The sequence below is a fragment of the Pyrgilauda ruficollis genome, unplaced genomic scaffold (assembly GCF_017590135.1).
Source record: "Pyrgilauda ruficollis isolate IOZ18807 unplaced genomic scaffold, ASM1759013v1 scaffold91, whole genome shotgun sequence".
Classification (NCBI taxonomy): Eukaryota; Metazoa; Chordata; class Aves; order Passeriformes; family Passeridae; genus Pyrgilauda; species Pyrgilauda ruficollis.
In genome coordinates, this window is record NW_024531155.1 from 413,755 (window position 1) to 431,656 (window position 17,902).

At 37.1% G+C, this 17,902-nt stretch overlaps 1 protein-coding gene across 2 annotated transcripts in view; it reads right to left on the bottom strand.

Moving 5' to 3' along the window:
- ARHGAP10 (Rho GTPase activating protein 10) overlaps positions 1-17,902 on the bottom strand; it is a 139,008-nt gene that overhangs the window by 51,924 nt on the left and 69,182 nt on the right. For both annotated transcript variants that reach the window (XM_041489271.1, XM_041489270.1), the window contains 7 exons: positions 17,804-17,898; positions 14,991-15,072; positions 13,928-13,970; positions 12,561-12,626; positions 6,274-6,348; positions 1,264-1,351; positions 3-61 (listed from right to left, as the gene is read on the bottom strand). In XM_041489271.1, the coding sequence (XP_041345205.1) occupies positions 3-61; positions 1,264-1,351; positions 6,274-6,348; positions 12,561-12,626; positions 13,928-13,970; positions 14,991-15,072; positions 17,804-17,898 (508 nt within the window). The remainder of the gene's footprint in view (positions 1-2; positions 62-1,263; positions 1,352-6,273; positions 6,349-12,560; positions 12,627-13,927; positions 13,971-14,990; positions 15,073-17,803; positions 17,899-17,902) is intronic.

Consider the following 17,902-nt stretch of genomic DNA (forward strand, 5'->3'; position numbering starts at 1 on the left):
ACTAGCAGGAACGATGAATTCTCCATGCAACTCGTATGTCATCAGTGGCTCTGGAAGGCTTCTGCAAAACAAGGATGATATAATAAATTTAACTATATTTTCTTCTAGCTGCATTTACTCATTATAATCAGGAAGCCTTTTTAACATTCAGTAGCATAATCCTCATACTGGAAGCAACCATTGTTACAAAGGTCCTTGAATTCAATGGTTTCTAGAACAAAAGGAAAACTTGGCATTATCAGGAAAATAAGACTAAATGCATCCATTCACCTTCGATGAGCTGAAGTGATGCCTCCATCATAAGATACCTTTCCAGTTTGAACACCAAGATTGTACACAAATACTGTGTAATTCATTCTTTATTAGCATTTTTTAAATGCTAAGAATGACAAGTCAATGCCTTACTGGAAAGACACTAAGGTTCTAACAACAACCACCACCACCAGAGTTAAAACCATTTATTATATTGGCTTTACTGATGCTCATGAAATATTGCATATCTGAGTAAACACTCAGATGGGAAATACTGTAGGGGAGAAATACTTTACCATGTACACTTATGCTTTTTTTTTTAATACTTTTCTACACTATGTAAGAATTGTATCCTTACAATATTTCTGCAGCACTCATTGATAGTGGTTGTAATAATATTTAATAAAAATAGCAGATTAAAAGTACAGTGTTTATGTTACACTACAAGAGATGCACGAAAGTGTGACATTTTATGTTCCTAGGCAATTTAGTAAAATAGCTTTATTAGGACTTGGCAAAGCCATTTGAATAGCAAACATATTTTAAATTCTTATTTAAAAATTTTGACACTCAAAATATTATTACTGTTGCACACAGAACATCAGAGCAAGGGTCAGAAGGAAAAGAAGAAAATATTAAAAATTTTACAGTCTTCTCCCTTTTCATTCCACCACACAAACACAAAAAGGAAACAAATTTTAACAATCTTAGCTAACTTTCAGTTATGATTCTCAGCAAGTGTAGTAACACTTCAGGTTTCTGAACCATCAGTGAAATGTTTCTGTGTCTAACACCAAAATGTTTGGGGGCTTGTCTCATATGAACATGAGTATTAGTGTTGCTGAAGTATTTTGCTTCCCCCAAAACAAATAGCAAACATGGTATTTGTACAAAATGAGCTCCTATTCCAAAACACAGCAAAACTAACTAGGGCAGCTTAACATACTGCATAGGAGAACTAAAATAAGAATTTATAGTCTAAAAAACCAAATGAACAAGAGACAGCCTTACCGCAGATACTGCTTCATAGCACTAGTAATTGTCTTCACTTCCCAATCTACAGAGTTTTCCAGGTCAACTTCATTGCAGGTTTTTGAATCTGGAAAATAACCAGTAAGAGAAAAGGGACATGAAAAAAGGGAATTCTAAATGAGTATGAGTTACATGAACAACACACTGACTTTCAACACTATGTGTTTGCTCACATGAGCACAGAAGCAACGTCCTTTTTATTATTATTCAGTGATATGAAGAAGACCAAATATCCAAATCTTTTTATAAACTCCATTTTCATATTTTGTTTTAAAAACTATTTACTGCTGATTTTTTTTCTTTAATGAAGGATTAAAAACCACCCTCATGTAAAAAGATCTCTATAGCAATTGAATTTTTCACACCTCTAATTAAACAGAGAGATGTTCACAAACACAGAAAGATGTACAAAAACAGTTTAGGGAAAAAAGACCCTCTAAGAAGAATTAATCTTTTACTCTTTTCTTTCTTATTTAACATGATAAATTCTTTCCACAGTTTTTCTTGTAAACTGTTGATGAGAACAGTTGAAGTGCAGCATGACTCTCTGCATTGAGTGAGAATGTTTAAGAGGTGCTCCCAAAGTAGGAAAAGGAGTCTTTGCTGAATGTTTGCCTTACTGGATCAGTTTTAGCCACTGGACAAGAAATACTTGTTTGCTTGACTGTTTGCCAGGACCACAGATCTCCCACCTTCTCCAAGTTAGTTGGTAGAGCCTCGGAACAAGACAGACCAAACCAAAAGGTTTGTCTGATTGACCCATCAGGTTGAAGACTTTCTGACAGATCGAAACCAACATGAACACTGGAACATCTTGCAATCAAAAAAACCATTTTGGCCTCAAAACAGGAAGCCATAGCTAGCTGACACAAGAAGAGAGCACAAGTATATGGCCAGCCTAGCCCTATGTGTTTGCTGACTTTCCTGTTATTATTTACTGCCACATGTTTCCATCAGTCACTGCAGTGGCTGATGCAGATTACGTGTGGACCCGTTCATAGAATTCAGAATTCATTTGTTACTTGGCTTGTCAGACAAACGACAGACACATTTAAAAAATCAAATTAGGATCCCTGATTAAAGGTACAGTCCTTTTACCGGGACTAAATAATTTTGTTCTAAAAGCTGTGCCAAGCAATTATTTCTGTAACTGAATATTCTCCCTCATTATATCAATTATTTAAATCTCATTTTAAAATACAGGTCAGATAACATTTTCTAGCAAACTGTTACTAGCCAACCACCACCCAAAATACTCAGGATGTCTCAAATATAAGGTTCATTATTTTTTCTCTTTAGCATGCTAGCTGTTTCTTTTTAGAGAAGAAAATTTGTCTCCTGAATTAATTAAATAAAAAACTGCCATCACATCAGAAACTACAAAATCTATGGGGGTTTTGTTACTAAATCACTATGTAATATCCAGTTTTTAAATAGCTGCTTCATAATCATCAACCTCCTTTACATTCAAAGTATGCACTCTGTTCACTGAAATTTGTTGATGAATTTTGGGAGGAAAACAACAGGCATCTGAATTCCAAAGCGAGCCTCTTAAAATAAAAAATAGAAAGTATTGTTGAAACATTTCATTATCTCTTGGAGAAAGAAAAAAAAAAAAAAAAACAACAAAAACAAAAAAAAAAAAAAACCAACCCTGCTACAAACCCCTGGTTTGATTGTAGAAGCCATCAAGATTTGAAGACATTTTCTTAATTTTTGGCTTAGCATTTGCTTTACATTTATCTGTGCCATACCACCCAATAGATTTCACTACTCCTGCTCCATTCTCCCCCTCTACTTCAAGCATCCCTTTTCAGTAAGAACTGGAACTTCAACCAGATTTTAAGAAATACTACTCTAGCTTTTTTCATGCTTCTTGTTCATGTAACAGCCACAGTGCACTCAAGGGCAACTTTATGCCTGTAAAACTAACTGTGCATGTTTAAGGAACAGCTTTTGACAGATCAGTTCTAAATTTTATGCAAATCTTTCTGACAATAAGGGAGCCAGAGTTTACAAAAACTGTCCAGTTCACTAAGCTGGTTAGGAGGAGACTCTCTGCTTTCATATGCAATATGCACGCTGTAGATGTGCACATATACTGTCATCTACTGTACAGAAATTAACAAGGAATTCCATGCCATTGTTTTGAAACCTGCGAGTTTTGGGAAGGCAGAAGTACCCAAAAGCTTCCTGCTACATGTAATATCTGGTATTTTTCACACCAGTTAGCATCAGAAATCAAATCTAAACTCATCAGCAGAAACTGCAAGTGCTCAGCAGTCCCTTCCCACAGGCAACGGTCCATCTGAAAGCTGATCCATGCAATGGCTTGTACAAAATCTATGTAACAGCGTGTAGGGAATGAGCCACGTCACATCTGTAATGCCAATCATCGATGAAACAGGAACTGGGCCCTGATGCACTTCCAGAACCGAGACTCCTAACACCTCACACTGCAGTGCTTGTAACACATTTCCATCATATTGGAAGTTCTAGCTTTCTATCCCTGTTTACAATGAGGTATTTGGTTAATTTAACATTTTCCCTTAAAAGGCAGGAAGTGTTTTCCTCACCAGATGCCTCCCTTTAAATTTAAACAAGATCATTGCTGCAAAATAGCACAATACCAGTTACAGGTAACTTCATGGATTAAGTTAATTGCAAAATTAACTATTTTTTCCTAAGAAGAGTTATGTATTTGATTGCTAAGCCTTATTTTGCAGAGACTTAGCTCCACTAGATTTTTGCATTACATCTGAAAATCTATGCATTCATAGTGCTAGAAAAGCATATGTTGGTATTCTCATACTCTCTTAACTCTCAGTCTACTTTCCAAAATTCTACAGAAAATAATCTGAAAGAAACAAAACTATATTTAAAAAAAAAATTACATCCCTGGTTACAGTTTGGAAGACTTTTTTCACACAAGGCCTTTCCAACTGTGAACTTCATGGTCAGTGATAGGTAGCTTAAAATACTTTGAAATCTTATCAAACATTTTAAAATACAGAAAGTTAATATGAGTTTTTTTATGATTCCAAAAAATCTTTCATATAAAAGGGTATCTAAGAGTATGTCCAGAGACAAAGGATTAAAGATTAATCGGTCATTTTAAATTCTCTGTACCACTGTATATCAAAAAGGAACCCTCTTTGTTCTCCTCTGAGGACAGATAGATAAAGAGCAGAGATAGGATCACTTTCAGCAAATCATCAGAAAAGAGCACTTGCTTGCACCCTAACTTTTTCCTGTACAGTATTTTGCCTCATCTTGATACCACTGTATTCTTCCTTTGTCAAATAAATATATGAAACTTGGGAATGACAAAAAATGTTCCTGATTTTAAAAAATAACTAAAAGCAGATGCTGGAATCCCCAGTAAACTCTTCCAGCTGCTACTGAGTCACTGGCAACTTGAGTCTATTTAATTTGGATACCAATAATGGCAGCAAGGAAAATCTGCCTGCCAGACCTGCAAGCCCAAGCTAAGCCAGCAAGAACAAAAATGAAAAGCATCTTGTGATATCAAACGCATTTAATCAAGGCTCTCTGAGTGACAGCATGTCATTCTTCCCATGGTCAATGGCTAAAGATGGTTTAGGCTAACCCCAACACAGATAAACAAATATGAAAATCTGTTATAGATCAGTCATTTTTATTAATCCCAGTTTGTATTTCCAAAAAGAGCCTTTTTTCCGTAATACTTTAAAGGTTTACTAATGGAGTACTTCAGGGTGCTGTTAATATTGATTAAAGTAAGACATCATAAATTAATATTTAGCAAGGTCATTATGACAGATTGATATGACATGCAGGTCCTCAAGTCTCAAGATGTCTTATCATTTCTGAGGAGACAGGCTGTTTGAAAAAATAAAGCAAGGAAAAGAAAAAGTCTTACAGGTGACACTGAACTGACAGCAGCATATAATATAAAAGCGCTTTGTCATTCACATAATGTCTGGGGTAATGAAATGAATTCACTTTCTGGCTTCCTTCAGTTTGCAGTGCCAAAGAACACTGTGTTATCAGCACAGATGGAGCATGCATGGTTCTGGAGAAGAGCCTGGTGCAAACTGCAAACAAGCTTCTTTGCATACCAATGAATCCCTGAGAATCAGACCTTTGCTGTCAAGTGACAGGTTTGGAAGCTCCATAAAAATGAACTAATCCCAGTGGTCTTGTCTGACTGCATGTACTGTCAGTGCTCAGGACAAGAAATGGGGGAACACAGCACATTTTGCAGTCATGGCTACTACTTTGGTGAGAGATGAGGGATTTCATCCAGGTGCCAATATTTCTCTCTTTTTCCCTCCCCCAGGGACAGCAGAGTGGCAGGAGAACTCCAGTCACTGGAATCAAAGATGCATCAAAATTTCCAGAAAGAAAAGGGAGAAAAAATTTTCTGCAAATTATTTTAGTTAACTGGGTATAAAAGAGCCTAAGATGTTTAAGTTTACAAAACCAAACCCTTTCTCCATCTGTCTCCTGCCTCGACACACAGTTATTATTAATACAGATACCATATCCCTCCTCTTAAATCAAATAGCTCTTTAACAGTAGGCTTAAACTAACTATCTTATTTTGCACAGTGATTAACTACAGACACATGGGCATGTACACTTGTACATTCCAGACATGGGAGAAGGAAGGTGGAAACTTCAAACAATGAAGCAACCAGCTTCAAACATCCCTGACTTTGGTATTTTGAATTTTCTGATCAGATCCTTCAACTTAGGCTGCTTTAATCCCACTTCTATCAACCTTGCACAAAGCACAATCTTTGCTTCTACATATGTCTCATAGCAGTTCTTAATTTATTCATACCAACTAATCCAGGTCTTTCTAAAGTAGGAAAGCTTACAATGATGTGGTGATTATTTGCATGGACTAGAGCAAACTACTGGAAGGTGCTTTAAAAACTAAATATTGACAGTAAAACAACATGAAATAAAATATTGAAAACATATTTGTAAAATAGAGGCATACCCATCAACAAACTCAGAAGTCTCTGGACCTTTGAACTCACCCCCACAACTCTGTACAATCCTTGGTCATTTATACCTATTATGTAAAAAAAAAAAAAAAAAAAAAAAAAAAATCATGAGATCAACCACAGTCAAATTTAGCATTAAAATTTTTGCCCCAGGCAACAAATTATCTTCAAAGACAGAGAGACTACATAGTATTAACAGTTCCAAGAACAACATTATAAATGAAGAATCCTTTTCTTACTCTGTTTTTAAGGTAAGTTCATGTTATATTTGATAAAGATTTCATGTACCTCAATTCCACTTCTGAAACTGAGAGGAGAAGCAAACAGGGACAAAGCTTTACTTGAAAATAAATAAATAAACCACTGTCTAATTTCAAATCTTTTAAATTGCATTTTGGGTACATCAATAGCCACATTCTAAAAATGCAGGAACTGAACAAACAAATGCTAAATTAAGATTTCTTCAATAACTTTAACATTTCTTTTTTTCCCCCCCAATATGCGGTCACTAAATCACTTTGGATGAAGAAAAACCTAAGCCTATTCCCAGTCCTCAAAATCAGTACTTTTTCAAGCTTATAAATGCTCTCCATTTAAGATACAAGGCCTCATTCCAACCCACTGTGGTCCACATAGGAGTTACATCCAGAGGCACCACCAAAAGCTACTGAGCAGTTTTTCTTGGAATGAACAGAGGAGCCATAACCAGCAGAGTATTTTCAGTCCCCTACTCCCATTCTATATGGACACTGGACCACTTTCCCGGCATTCCTCTGTGCCCTTCCATCATCTCACATACATTCACTTCTCTACCCCTTTTCTTCCCCTGCTTTTGCTTTCCATTACATTACCCAGTTTATCCCCAGGAAAGTAAAACTGTGAATATAAATTGAAAAAAAATTGGGAGGGAGAAAAGGGGCAGGGAAGAAAAAGGGCAAAATCAGGTAGTCTTTGCTGCATTGTTTCAGAGCCTAGGGAGTGGGAGGTAACATACTACAGGACACAGATGTTTGAGAGGCCTCATAATAAGCAGCCATCTACAAACACCATCTACCTTCATAATCACACTGTCCTGGAAGAGTAGAAATGCCACAAAATAGCTGTGTTTCTGCTCCAAGGAAATCTTTTTAAATAACAGATTATGTGGTATTCTTATTCAAAATATCCTTCAACAAAGGAAGAATTGTGGAGAACTCCCAGCTTCAATACCAAGCTGCTCCAACACCACGAAGGAAAATTAAAACCAGTCATATGAGAAAAAGTTTCTTCCCAAATAAATATTAGATGAAGTATGTAAAAATCATTAGCCTTTTAATGAATTACTGTCAGACAGAGCCATAATACACAGCAATAATTCTCAATATGGTAGAGAGAACTTGGCATTCTCTACCTCCTCCTCCTCCTCCTCCTGCCTAGCCTTGCTGCATCTCTTCTGACGCCTTCCTCTTCCTCACACAGTCTGCAGCCTCCTCAGCCATCCCAGATTCTTGAGCCTGCTGAACTCCCCCCTGCCAGCACTGCTCTTTCCTCTGTCCCAGGGCTGCAGCTGCTCCCTTGCTTGCTCCCCCCTGGGTAAAACTGGCCCTTTTTCCTCCCGAGGATGCAGGCGCTGCTGGAAGGGTGCTGAGCCTTAAGCTAGATACCAGGTTCAGAGCTGACTCAAATTAACAGAATAAGTCAGATCTCCTTTATTTTATCTGTGCTCATCAAAACACACAACTTAGGAGTGTGCTTGCAGTTCAGCTGTGCACAAAAGAATGAACTGAATAAAACCAAAACAGCTACCGGGCCACAACACTGTTCCTCAAAATAGGAAGTTATCAGCACAACAAAGTAAGTTTTCCAATGATCCCTAGAACAAGTATGACAGCAGACTATGCACCACTTGAAGACACTAAAAAAAACCTCAACAATATAGTCCTTGATGCACTCCAAACAAGAATGCACTACAAATCTGTCCTGAGAGCAGCAAATAGTTTTGCTTCAAACTTCTCAGAGGTGTCCAGGAAAATTCTGGTACCAAACTAACATCAAACTTTGCCAAAATGCATCACACTTTTTTTATAAAATGTCTTCTGTTACTTTCAGTACCACAGAACAAGCCCTCTGCATCATATGCAAGATAAAAAAAGCTGAAGAAATACTGTCACACTCAGCTTTTGCTTATCTCAGAAGCTGATTTGTGATTTCCTGTGTTTCTGACATTAAAACTGGGGGGAACCAACTGTACTGACCCCAAACATACCTTTACAGGCTTAGAAATAATCAAGGTCAAACCACAAAACCTATTCCTCAGTATTAAAACAGACATGATAATGCAGAAGTCTCTGGAAAATGGCAGTATTGGAACTACGACAATCCTCCAGCAATAATCATGAATTTATGATAGAGATTATCAGATAATTGATCAGTTTCAAATTCATCAACCTGAAAAAAGCATAGCTAATTGCTAGCAGACATCAAGGAGTGCAAAGAGGCATTAATATTTTAACATAGTTTGAGATTATACCTTTAACCATACTTTTAAATGATGTTTTATTTAAAATATACAAACCTGGTTTGAAACAGTCCTACTTCTGATTTAATCTGCACATTTCAGATCTTCAGCACATCCAACACTGATAACGCTTGGCATTTACAGAACACAATTGACAGAATGACTCATTGCAAGGAATAGCTCACCACTGCCTGAAATGCTGAAGGGTTCAGACGCTGTGTCTGCCGGCTCAACCACTATTGGCAACCTGGAACGGTAAAGCCCCGCAGCACAACTTCCTTCATATTTACATTATCTCAAGATGTTTGGCTGCCTGATACAGAATTTGGCACAGGGACACAGCTTGTGAAGCATGCTTAGGAATATAAGGTATTGAAAGCAAGACAGTAATTTATAGTATTGTAAGCAAGGTACGGAGTAGGCAAGTTTATTTTGCGACTGGCATTGTACATGAGGCTGACACAGACTTGCAATATAGCTGCAAATACAAATTTTTATACCAAACTCCATGGCACAGAAACAGCCATACAAGTGACACTCTAAATTCAAGGTAATGACAGAGGGTTTTATGTCCCTTGCAAAGGTTTTTTACTCTCTCTTCATCATGTACTTTCTGCCTGAGGAGCAGCCAGCTTGGTCATGCAGCTCAATGCTGCCATCTCTCTCTACAGCTCAGATTGGCAGCTCTGCTAGTCCTAAACTCAAGACAAATACTGCTCTGGCAAACTTTACCCATCACATCCCCTTAGAAGGTACAACCAGCTACTTGCACACAAAAACATGCACAGAGCCTTTACTAGTGGAGCACGCAGCTCTTTGATGTTTCTATAAACATCTACCCCACTCTATTATTCTCAGGAGAGAATAATAAATTAAATACTCCAAAGAGAATCCCAAAATGCTCTCTCCAAGACAAAACAGAGAGGCACATCCAACCAGCATGGTGCTCAGTATGTGAGAGATGGGCTGCATATCCTGATGCCTCAGCATGTCCTATCAGTGAAGCACAGCCAATCTCTTGTAAGGCAATGCTGAATCACAAGTTCACATGCATTTTAACCAAGACACTGATTTTTGTGCTTCTATTCATTCAGAGCAAATAATTCCCTTCCCGGCTTTATAAAAGGGAATGTAACTGAGAAAAAAAAATTAACCAGCCATTGACAAGTTTATGTTCAATATCTCCGTTATGCTCTTCTCTCTCTGAATACCAGACTACTTCTGCTGTGACATGACAAGACTATTCTCAGTTTCCACCCACACTAGACTGTCCTCTCTTCCCACCCACGCCAACCTCACAGCCATTATGATTAAAAGAGATAAAAACATGGCACACAAGCATCGTCTCTGAAGAAGCATCTGTCCTGTTTTCTCCTGCTGAATATAACTTGCTTTTGATGTATTATCATGAAAGTAAAATAACCAAGTAAAAATGGTTTTCAAGGAAAAATACAGGTAGAAAATTCTGCCACTTGAGAGATGGATTTTCTTCATCGTACAACTATTTGTCCAAACTCTTTTGAGAAAAACGACTGAATGCTCTCCTGGCCCTCGGTTGCTTAGCTCAGCAGACATCAGCAGAAGGTCCTTTAGAGGTTTTTTCTTTTGTTTTGGAGTTGTTTACTTGTTTTGTTTTTTAAATGCAGTTAATGTTAAGTTCAGAATCAGTAAACAGAAAATCATCAACAACTGCTTGAAATGTAATAGAAAAATCAAGTGGATTGAAACCAAACTAAATGGATTGTTGAGTTTCTGGAAGGCAGTACCTCACCTAAATATATTCTTGGAACCCCAGGATGAGAAATATTAATTGAAAACTGATTTATTTTCTTTCTTGAGTACTCTCTGAAAGAAAATTAATAGACACAAGTCTTTTTCATTGGTAGCAACTACCACAAAGCACTCTATTGACTGCACATCTTACAGAGGCTGTATACATAGGACAGCAAAGGCGCAAATTCTGCGTAGACTTGGGGAACTTTAATTCTTTCCCAAGTATGTTTCAGGGCAGACCCCATTATGGGGAGAAATGCTGCTAACCCATGAAAGCTCATAATTTGTCTTGAACAAGAGAGTTACACAAATACTTTGCACATTCTTACACACCCCTAAATCAATACATAAAGGACAGAGTGTACTTAAACCTCCATTCAGTTTAACCTATCCAACCACAGCCCTGAGGAAAAAAAAAAAAGGCAACAAAAAACATTTTTCCAAATAGACATTTCATTAAGAAAGTGTTAAAAGTGTGTTTCACTTTCCTTGTAGGATATCAGAAACAGAAAAAAATAATCAACCCACAACTTGAAGAAAACTATTTGAACACAGTTATAATTAATAAACCAAAATATACTATACTCCACACTGTTTATAGTAAGGAGAATTCATGAGGTATTGTAAGGTAGCCTGTAACTGTACTACAGGCCAAAGCTAGCCTTTCATTACGTGAGCACATGACACCCTTTTTATTAAATCTGCTTCATTCACTGTAAAGAGAAGAGCCAGACTATATTGAGACAAGGTTTTGCAGTTAAGACAACTTATCTGTGGGACACCAGCTTTATCTGCAATGTTTCCCAGCTCAAATATTCAGATTGTAAATGCCAGTAACTTAAATTTTAAAGTGACGAGACAGGCAAACTTATCTGAAAAAATACTCAAAAGAATGGAATGAACAAAAATAACAACAGATAAAATATGGCCTAATCTAGAATAACATCTTTAATGCATCAGACAGGACTGATACAAAAAGGTGTAAGAGAAAAAGGACTTCAAATACTTCTTGCTGTTTAAATGCAAAACTTTACGTATCACAAAGTCTGCTTATGTTCCTAATACTATTGTATAGTAAGCGTATGCATGGAAGACACTGTTTTTCAGTAAGATGCTGCACTGACAGCAAGCACAAACCTGCTCTTCTGCTCATCTTATTTAAGCTGGACTGCGATACACAGAAAGATGTAAGTATTCTGCCCTGTGCAATGCCAGACTTCCAGAAAAAAAAAGATCCAGTCTGTGAAAAATTCTGTGTCCCCTTTGGGCGTAGGAGGGAAAGTCAACAATTTAGGAGAAAACAAAAATGCAGAGAGAAATTACATCTCTTTTAACAAACTGAGAAATCTATTGTAACCTTACCTACTTTCATGCCTTCACTTCTTTTTTTAAAAATCACAACCAAACAAGCTGGTTCTCCACACAATGCCATGTACAATGCAGTGAGCCTCAGAGTGGCTGGTCAGCACACACTTCAGCAGAGCCTCTCCAAAATCAATCCCAAATACCTCTTGAATACTGTCTGCACACTACTCTCCTCCATCTCCAATTCTGGAAGTACAACAATGAGTATATGAAACAATAAATCCTGACAGCATCTTTGTCCCTGGGGTGAAACTAACTCCATGAAAAGTACTTCAACACTTTTTGTTAATCACCTGCCTGTTCAGAAATGAAACACTGAAATAAATTACTCTGAACAGCAAAGCAAAGGTGCAGGCAATGCCTACAAAACACAACAGGTTTCTCTTAGCTTTTGTGCACAAAGATTGGCTCCCTTTGTCAAGACAGGTGCTATTCCCCACTTGTGAGCACTTCTGGCAAACACATTTCTTGAAAGAAAGCCATGCATAAAAGGACAGACTGGTCAGACTCCTGTCTTGGTCAATGTAATCAGTGAAATGTCTTCCATGGTAAAGTCTTTTGCAGAGATCTACAGGAGACTTTACCACCTTCTTCAGCAGACCAGCTGCTTCACCCTCTTCACAAACAGGTTGGGTTGATCATTACCTCGTGTTTCAACAGCACTGATGCACTTTTTGATGATGGTGAACCCTATCTTATCCAACTGTGCACCTAAAAAAAAAAAAAATAAAAAGGGTTGAACAGTTTAAAAGCATCATTATAATTGTGTCTTTCACTGAAAGTAAGGCTAGACTTAATCATGAAGCTAGTAGTTTTGAGGCAAAACAATAAATATTCTGAAATTGGAAGAATACATCACTTTTTGTAGAGAAATTCTGCTTTTCTCCTTAACAAGCCTGCCTAGTTGAAGTAAAGGCTTGTTCTGGTGACAGTGGCTTCAGTGAATGTGTTCACAGCAGCATCCTTTGAAGAATGGGATCTCTGATTAGTTACACATGTTGGCAGATGCAAGATGGAATTTAACAGTACTTACTGCAACATCGACAACATCTGAGAGAGTTCACCAAATGGGACAAGGAAGTACTTATGATGAAAAAACATAATTATCAACAGCAGGGCTTTTACTGAGTCCTACCCTCAGCCAAAGAAATTCCCACACTAAAGATACAGGACACATGTATATCATTTCACAGCAGTTAATGATCTGACTACATGAAAGCAGATGCATGAACAGGACAACAGCTGAGCTCCAGCATTCCTTTGTTGTTCCTCTCTTACTCTTTTTCTTCACATCAAAACTTCATTTAAAAGCTTATGTTGCAAAACTTCCCTTCCCCCAAACATCTGGCCTTCTTGCCCCTGGGGACCTGGTCTTGCACCATGAAAAGACAAATCTGAGGAAAAATTTCTATTAAAAACACCAGGATCCAGCTTGAATCAGCAATTTCAAGTTTTTAAAAAAGCAAGCATAAAGTGCCTCATAATCAAAGAAAGATACCTGTTTTCACTCTTACACTTCACCAACAGAAGAAAACTAATGCTGTGTAAAGAAAGCCATCTCTTTTACTTCCATATTTTGGTTTATATTTTAAATGTACAAATTCAGTTTTTTTGCTAATCTTGATCTTCAGCTGCAACTGCTTTTAAAATGATACCTTCACATTCTAACAGAAATGTACACACAAACTGGATTAAGAAATTATGATGCATTTACATACAAATTCACCCTTGAATCAATTTCAGGCATTAAGTATATTGGCAAAAACAATCAGACTTTCTCCAGCTTATGTCCAGTCCTATACAATATGTACTGAGTTAGTATGAAAATCCATTAATTACAAAATTAATTAATTACTTGTAATTAAAAAAATTACAAGTAATATTCAAAACTCAAGATTCAAAAGCAAAATAATTAAGGGGGAAAAAGTTCCAGAGGTGGAAAAAAAATTCTTTGTCTTTCTTAATTTTAAAATATTAACAAAATCAGCCTTAATGCTAATTCAAATACTTACTTCCCTCTTGTTTTGCATTCATTCTATTCAAGTTGATGAGCAGCTAACACAAAAAGAGTAAAAAAGACACATTATTTTAAAGACTTTCATGAAACCAGAAAAAGAAGATACTCTCAATCTTAATGCTCAGTAGGCACAAATACAGCCGATTACAGCCAGAACACAGCACCACCAGCAGCTCTAACAGCAGGACCAGAGGTTTGTGCTCCCTCAGAACAATGTCAGCTACAGCCACTGCACTGGCTGTAGCCAGTTAACTGGGATTTATGTGCTCCATGTTCCTATGTTTCTCTGCAGGTTAAATTCCCACAGTTTCAAGGTCATTCAAATTATTAAGAATGTGATGATTCCTGGGACTTATGTTCCAGTTTAGGTTTCCCAGAAGTTTTCAACCTATTGGGGAGTCCAGCTCAGCCAACATATCATGGTAATGAACACCTCTGCAATGAAACCAGATTAGTGTAACAATGAGGTCAATCAAACAACTATTGGGGCAGACACGTGACTGTGTCATTGTCTAGAAAACCCCACCATTTCTGGCCCACAAGACCAATATATTTATCATTGTAAGAATAAATAGTGTGTTTCAATTCAATGTTTCAGACCTGTTTCCTGATAAGAGACAGAAATTAAGCAAATTCATGTACAACCTCAGTCCCATTGACAAGAACTTTTTTAATCTGGTTTTAAAAAGTAAAATAAAAACACCGTGTAACACACTTTTGCCACTGGAATGAAACATGTCAGCATAAGACTAAGTGAACATGCTTATAACTACACATTTTCTACAACACCAATATTATCATTGGGATGGGAAACCATTTATAAAAATTTATGCTGTCATTACAATGAAAAATTCTCATATCAGCATTAGCAGTTATCTACACTGAGCTTTACCAAGTTACTCATCTCTCCTGAGTTTTATTTCACTTTTATCCTTTATTCATTGAATCTCTCATTTTGCAAACTACATAATGCCAGTTTATTAAAGTAAAAATGGGATCAGAAAGCAGAGGGTGAGAGCATTCCCCATTAAAAAGAGTATTTTAAAAATTATGCTTACAGCTTCTTTTCCATCCAAGGCTTCCATCCACAGCTTCCTGTCTTCCTCAGAAAATGCCTGCATGGTCACAGGAACTCCAGGCCTGCAAATGTACCAACAACATAAGGTAACTGCATTCATAAACAACGAAAAAATGCTTGTCAAATTCAATTTCAAACTACAAGCAAAAGCCCATTGCCCTAAAAGTCAGGGTTCATTTTCTTTTGCTTAATAACTGAACACTGCTGATCTTGAAAATAAAAGGTATAGAAGTGATACATGCAGTAAGAAATAGGGAGAACAGAGAGGAAAAAGGAAAATTAATGCAATCTTCAAACTATTTGAAATAGCTCATTGTTGATCACCTGCTGATTCCAACACTTGCTGGAGTTACTGAATTTTGTAAATTGTAAATAAACTTGGACTTGTATTGCTGTTAGATGAAAAATGGAATTTGTTAACTCAATATGTAATTTTCATCTTTAAAGCAGCAACAATGATCATAGCTTGCAACCATTTAGCTCTTTTCACTAAATTACAGTTGTCAAGGTATCAGAGTATCAACCTGGAAGCAATACATCCAACTCAATAGATGCTGCAAGAAATATCATTTATTTGTCTTCAAAATAAAGTCGAAGGAAACAAAACCTTCTCTCTTTGTCCTGTATTGGAAAAAAAATTAAATCCAGGTAGTATTTCAGAAGGATAATGCTCTTTATCAATAAAATAACTTCTTCCTATCCTAGAAGACTTCTGCTCTCTCCTTAAAATTTAAATTTCTTTATATTTACCACTAGTCACTTTCAAGTAAACATGATGGAGTACTAGAAACAGAAAAATAGCACTTCCCAGAGATTTAACCAGAATCTTAACACCCTGAGAGCCATAAATATCAGAATTTAAAGAAAATACAACCATCTCAGCATTCCTTTTGAAAGAAAAAGATGCAAATTTTCAGCTAGCTCGAAGTTATGCTTAAGTCACACACAAGGTTGAATGTTTGCTACTTAAATGTCTTCCCTAAAATTTTACGACCTTGCCTCCTTCCAAAGCACAATACTGAAGAAAATCCCATGTCCAGCTGTCAATCCCAGTGTTATTTTTTAACTTGGACAAGCTGAGGGATAAGTGTGCCCTGAATTGATACCAAGGAAACAAGCTAATGGCCTGCAGCACAGAACTAATCTCCATGGGAACATCTCAGTATTACACACATATATTATTAAAAGAAAAATGTCTGATATCAAGGTCACAGCAGATCAAATTGTGTCTATTATATCAAGACAGAAAGAGGAACTAGATTTTTCCCCCTTTTACCTGAGAAGAGAACGAAAAAGTGTTTTGCAGGATGAAGGAAACCCTGCTCTCCATCCATCTCTGTACAAACTCAATATCCCACTGAGCAGATGCCACACAGAGGGGGGGCAGACTTACATTTCTCACGCTACTTTTTAGCAATTTTATCAGACTCAGTTTGAAATCTGTTATCCCTACTGACCAATCAATGCACTAACCCAAGAAGAGCTGATGCCTGGAGTGTAAATCTTTACTCCCTTTCATACTGTTGGGACATTAGAACAGCTAAACCACATCCTCCTCAACTCAAAAATGCAAGTTCAAACCATGCTGTAGAGTGATGAAAAATATCACCTGAGCTGGAAATGAGCATCTTCTCATCTGCCATGTGGGCTAGAAGTTTTTTGATGCAGTGGGAGTTTCACATCCCTTTACCCATTGCTTGTTGTAGGAATGAACATGCCTCAGGCCAGTCTGAGTATTCACACAAGCTCAGCATAGACTCTGATTAAAGTTTGAGCACATAATCACAAACATACCTGCAGACCATGAGCAATCACAGGACAGGGGGGCCCAAGAGCATTGGCCCTGCTGCTTTTGAAGTGAAAAACACTAAGAATCTGATGCAGGAAAAAAAAAAAAAAAAAAAAAAAAAAAAAACCAAAAGCCCATAAAACTTGAAGACCTACTATATTATAAGTTCGCATGTGGTTAATTGGTGTAAGTAAGGAGCAAACATATAGATTAATAGCAGCTCAGAGGGGGTGGATGCAAAAACTAAGCAGCAATTCAGCAATTTATATCTAGCATTTAATTCCAGATATGATCCATTTCTGCATCAAAAGAATGTAGCATTACCACAGCCTAATTTATTTGGAGTACCTTATGAAGTTGGATACCCTCACCTTCATAAATGAAGGAAGACTAGAACACTGTTGAAAGACAACGTTTATCAAATTTTGAGGTCCTTCAGAGAAAAAGATTAGCAAGTCTTTTCTTTAGAAATAGTGCAACAAGTGGTGCTTCAAAAAGAGAGTGAACAACATTCAAGATGCAATGGATGATTATACCAGGCACAAGAAGCCTCAAAATCCCAATTACCTTATTTCAATCTGAAAATCCAGCATATCTCCTCAGCAACCCATCATTTTGGAACACAGGAGTGTGACACAATGTGGTCATGACTATATAAATTATTATTGCAATCAGTCTTTCACTATAGCTGTATGTACCTCAATTTAAGCCATGTTTCTTCACTATGATAATTCTTAATAGCTCCTCTTAAATCTGTCTCTGCTTTTCATTAATGTGAGCTCAGGCAATGTCTACATTTGAGTTTAGTTCCTCTCTGCTTCTGCTACAGACAGCTGAGGTAAAACCCAGTGAGCCATGGCATTGCTTGCCTGCTCCTCCAGTGACCATTCCCATTGGAACTCGGACTGAGGATTGAAGAATCAGAAGAAAAGGCAACAGTAATTTTGCAGTAGTTTTAATTACTACTTCAAAAGAGCTCTTCCTAGGGTGTTTCACAAGCTTACCTGTCTGAAGCTTCTAAGTCAAAACAGAATCGCCTGTCTATTGTATCGGTATTTCTTTTGGTACAATATGTAAGGACAAAAAGTTCCGCATCACCCTGT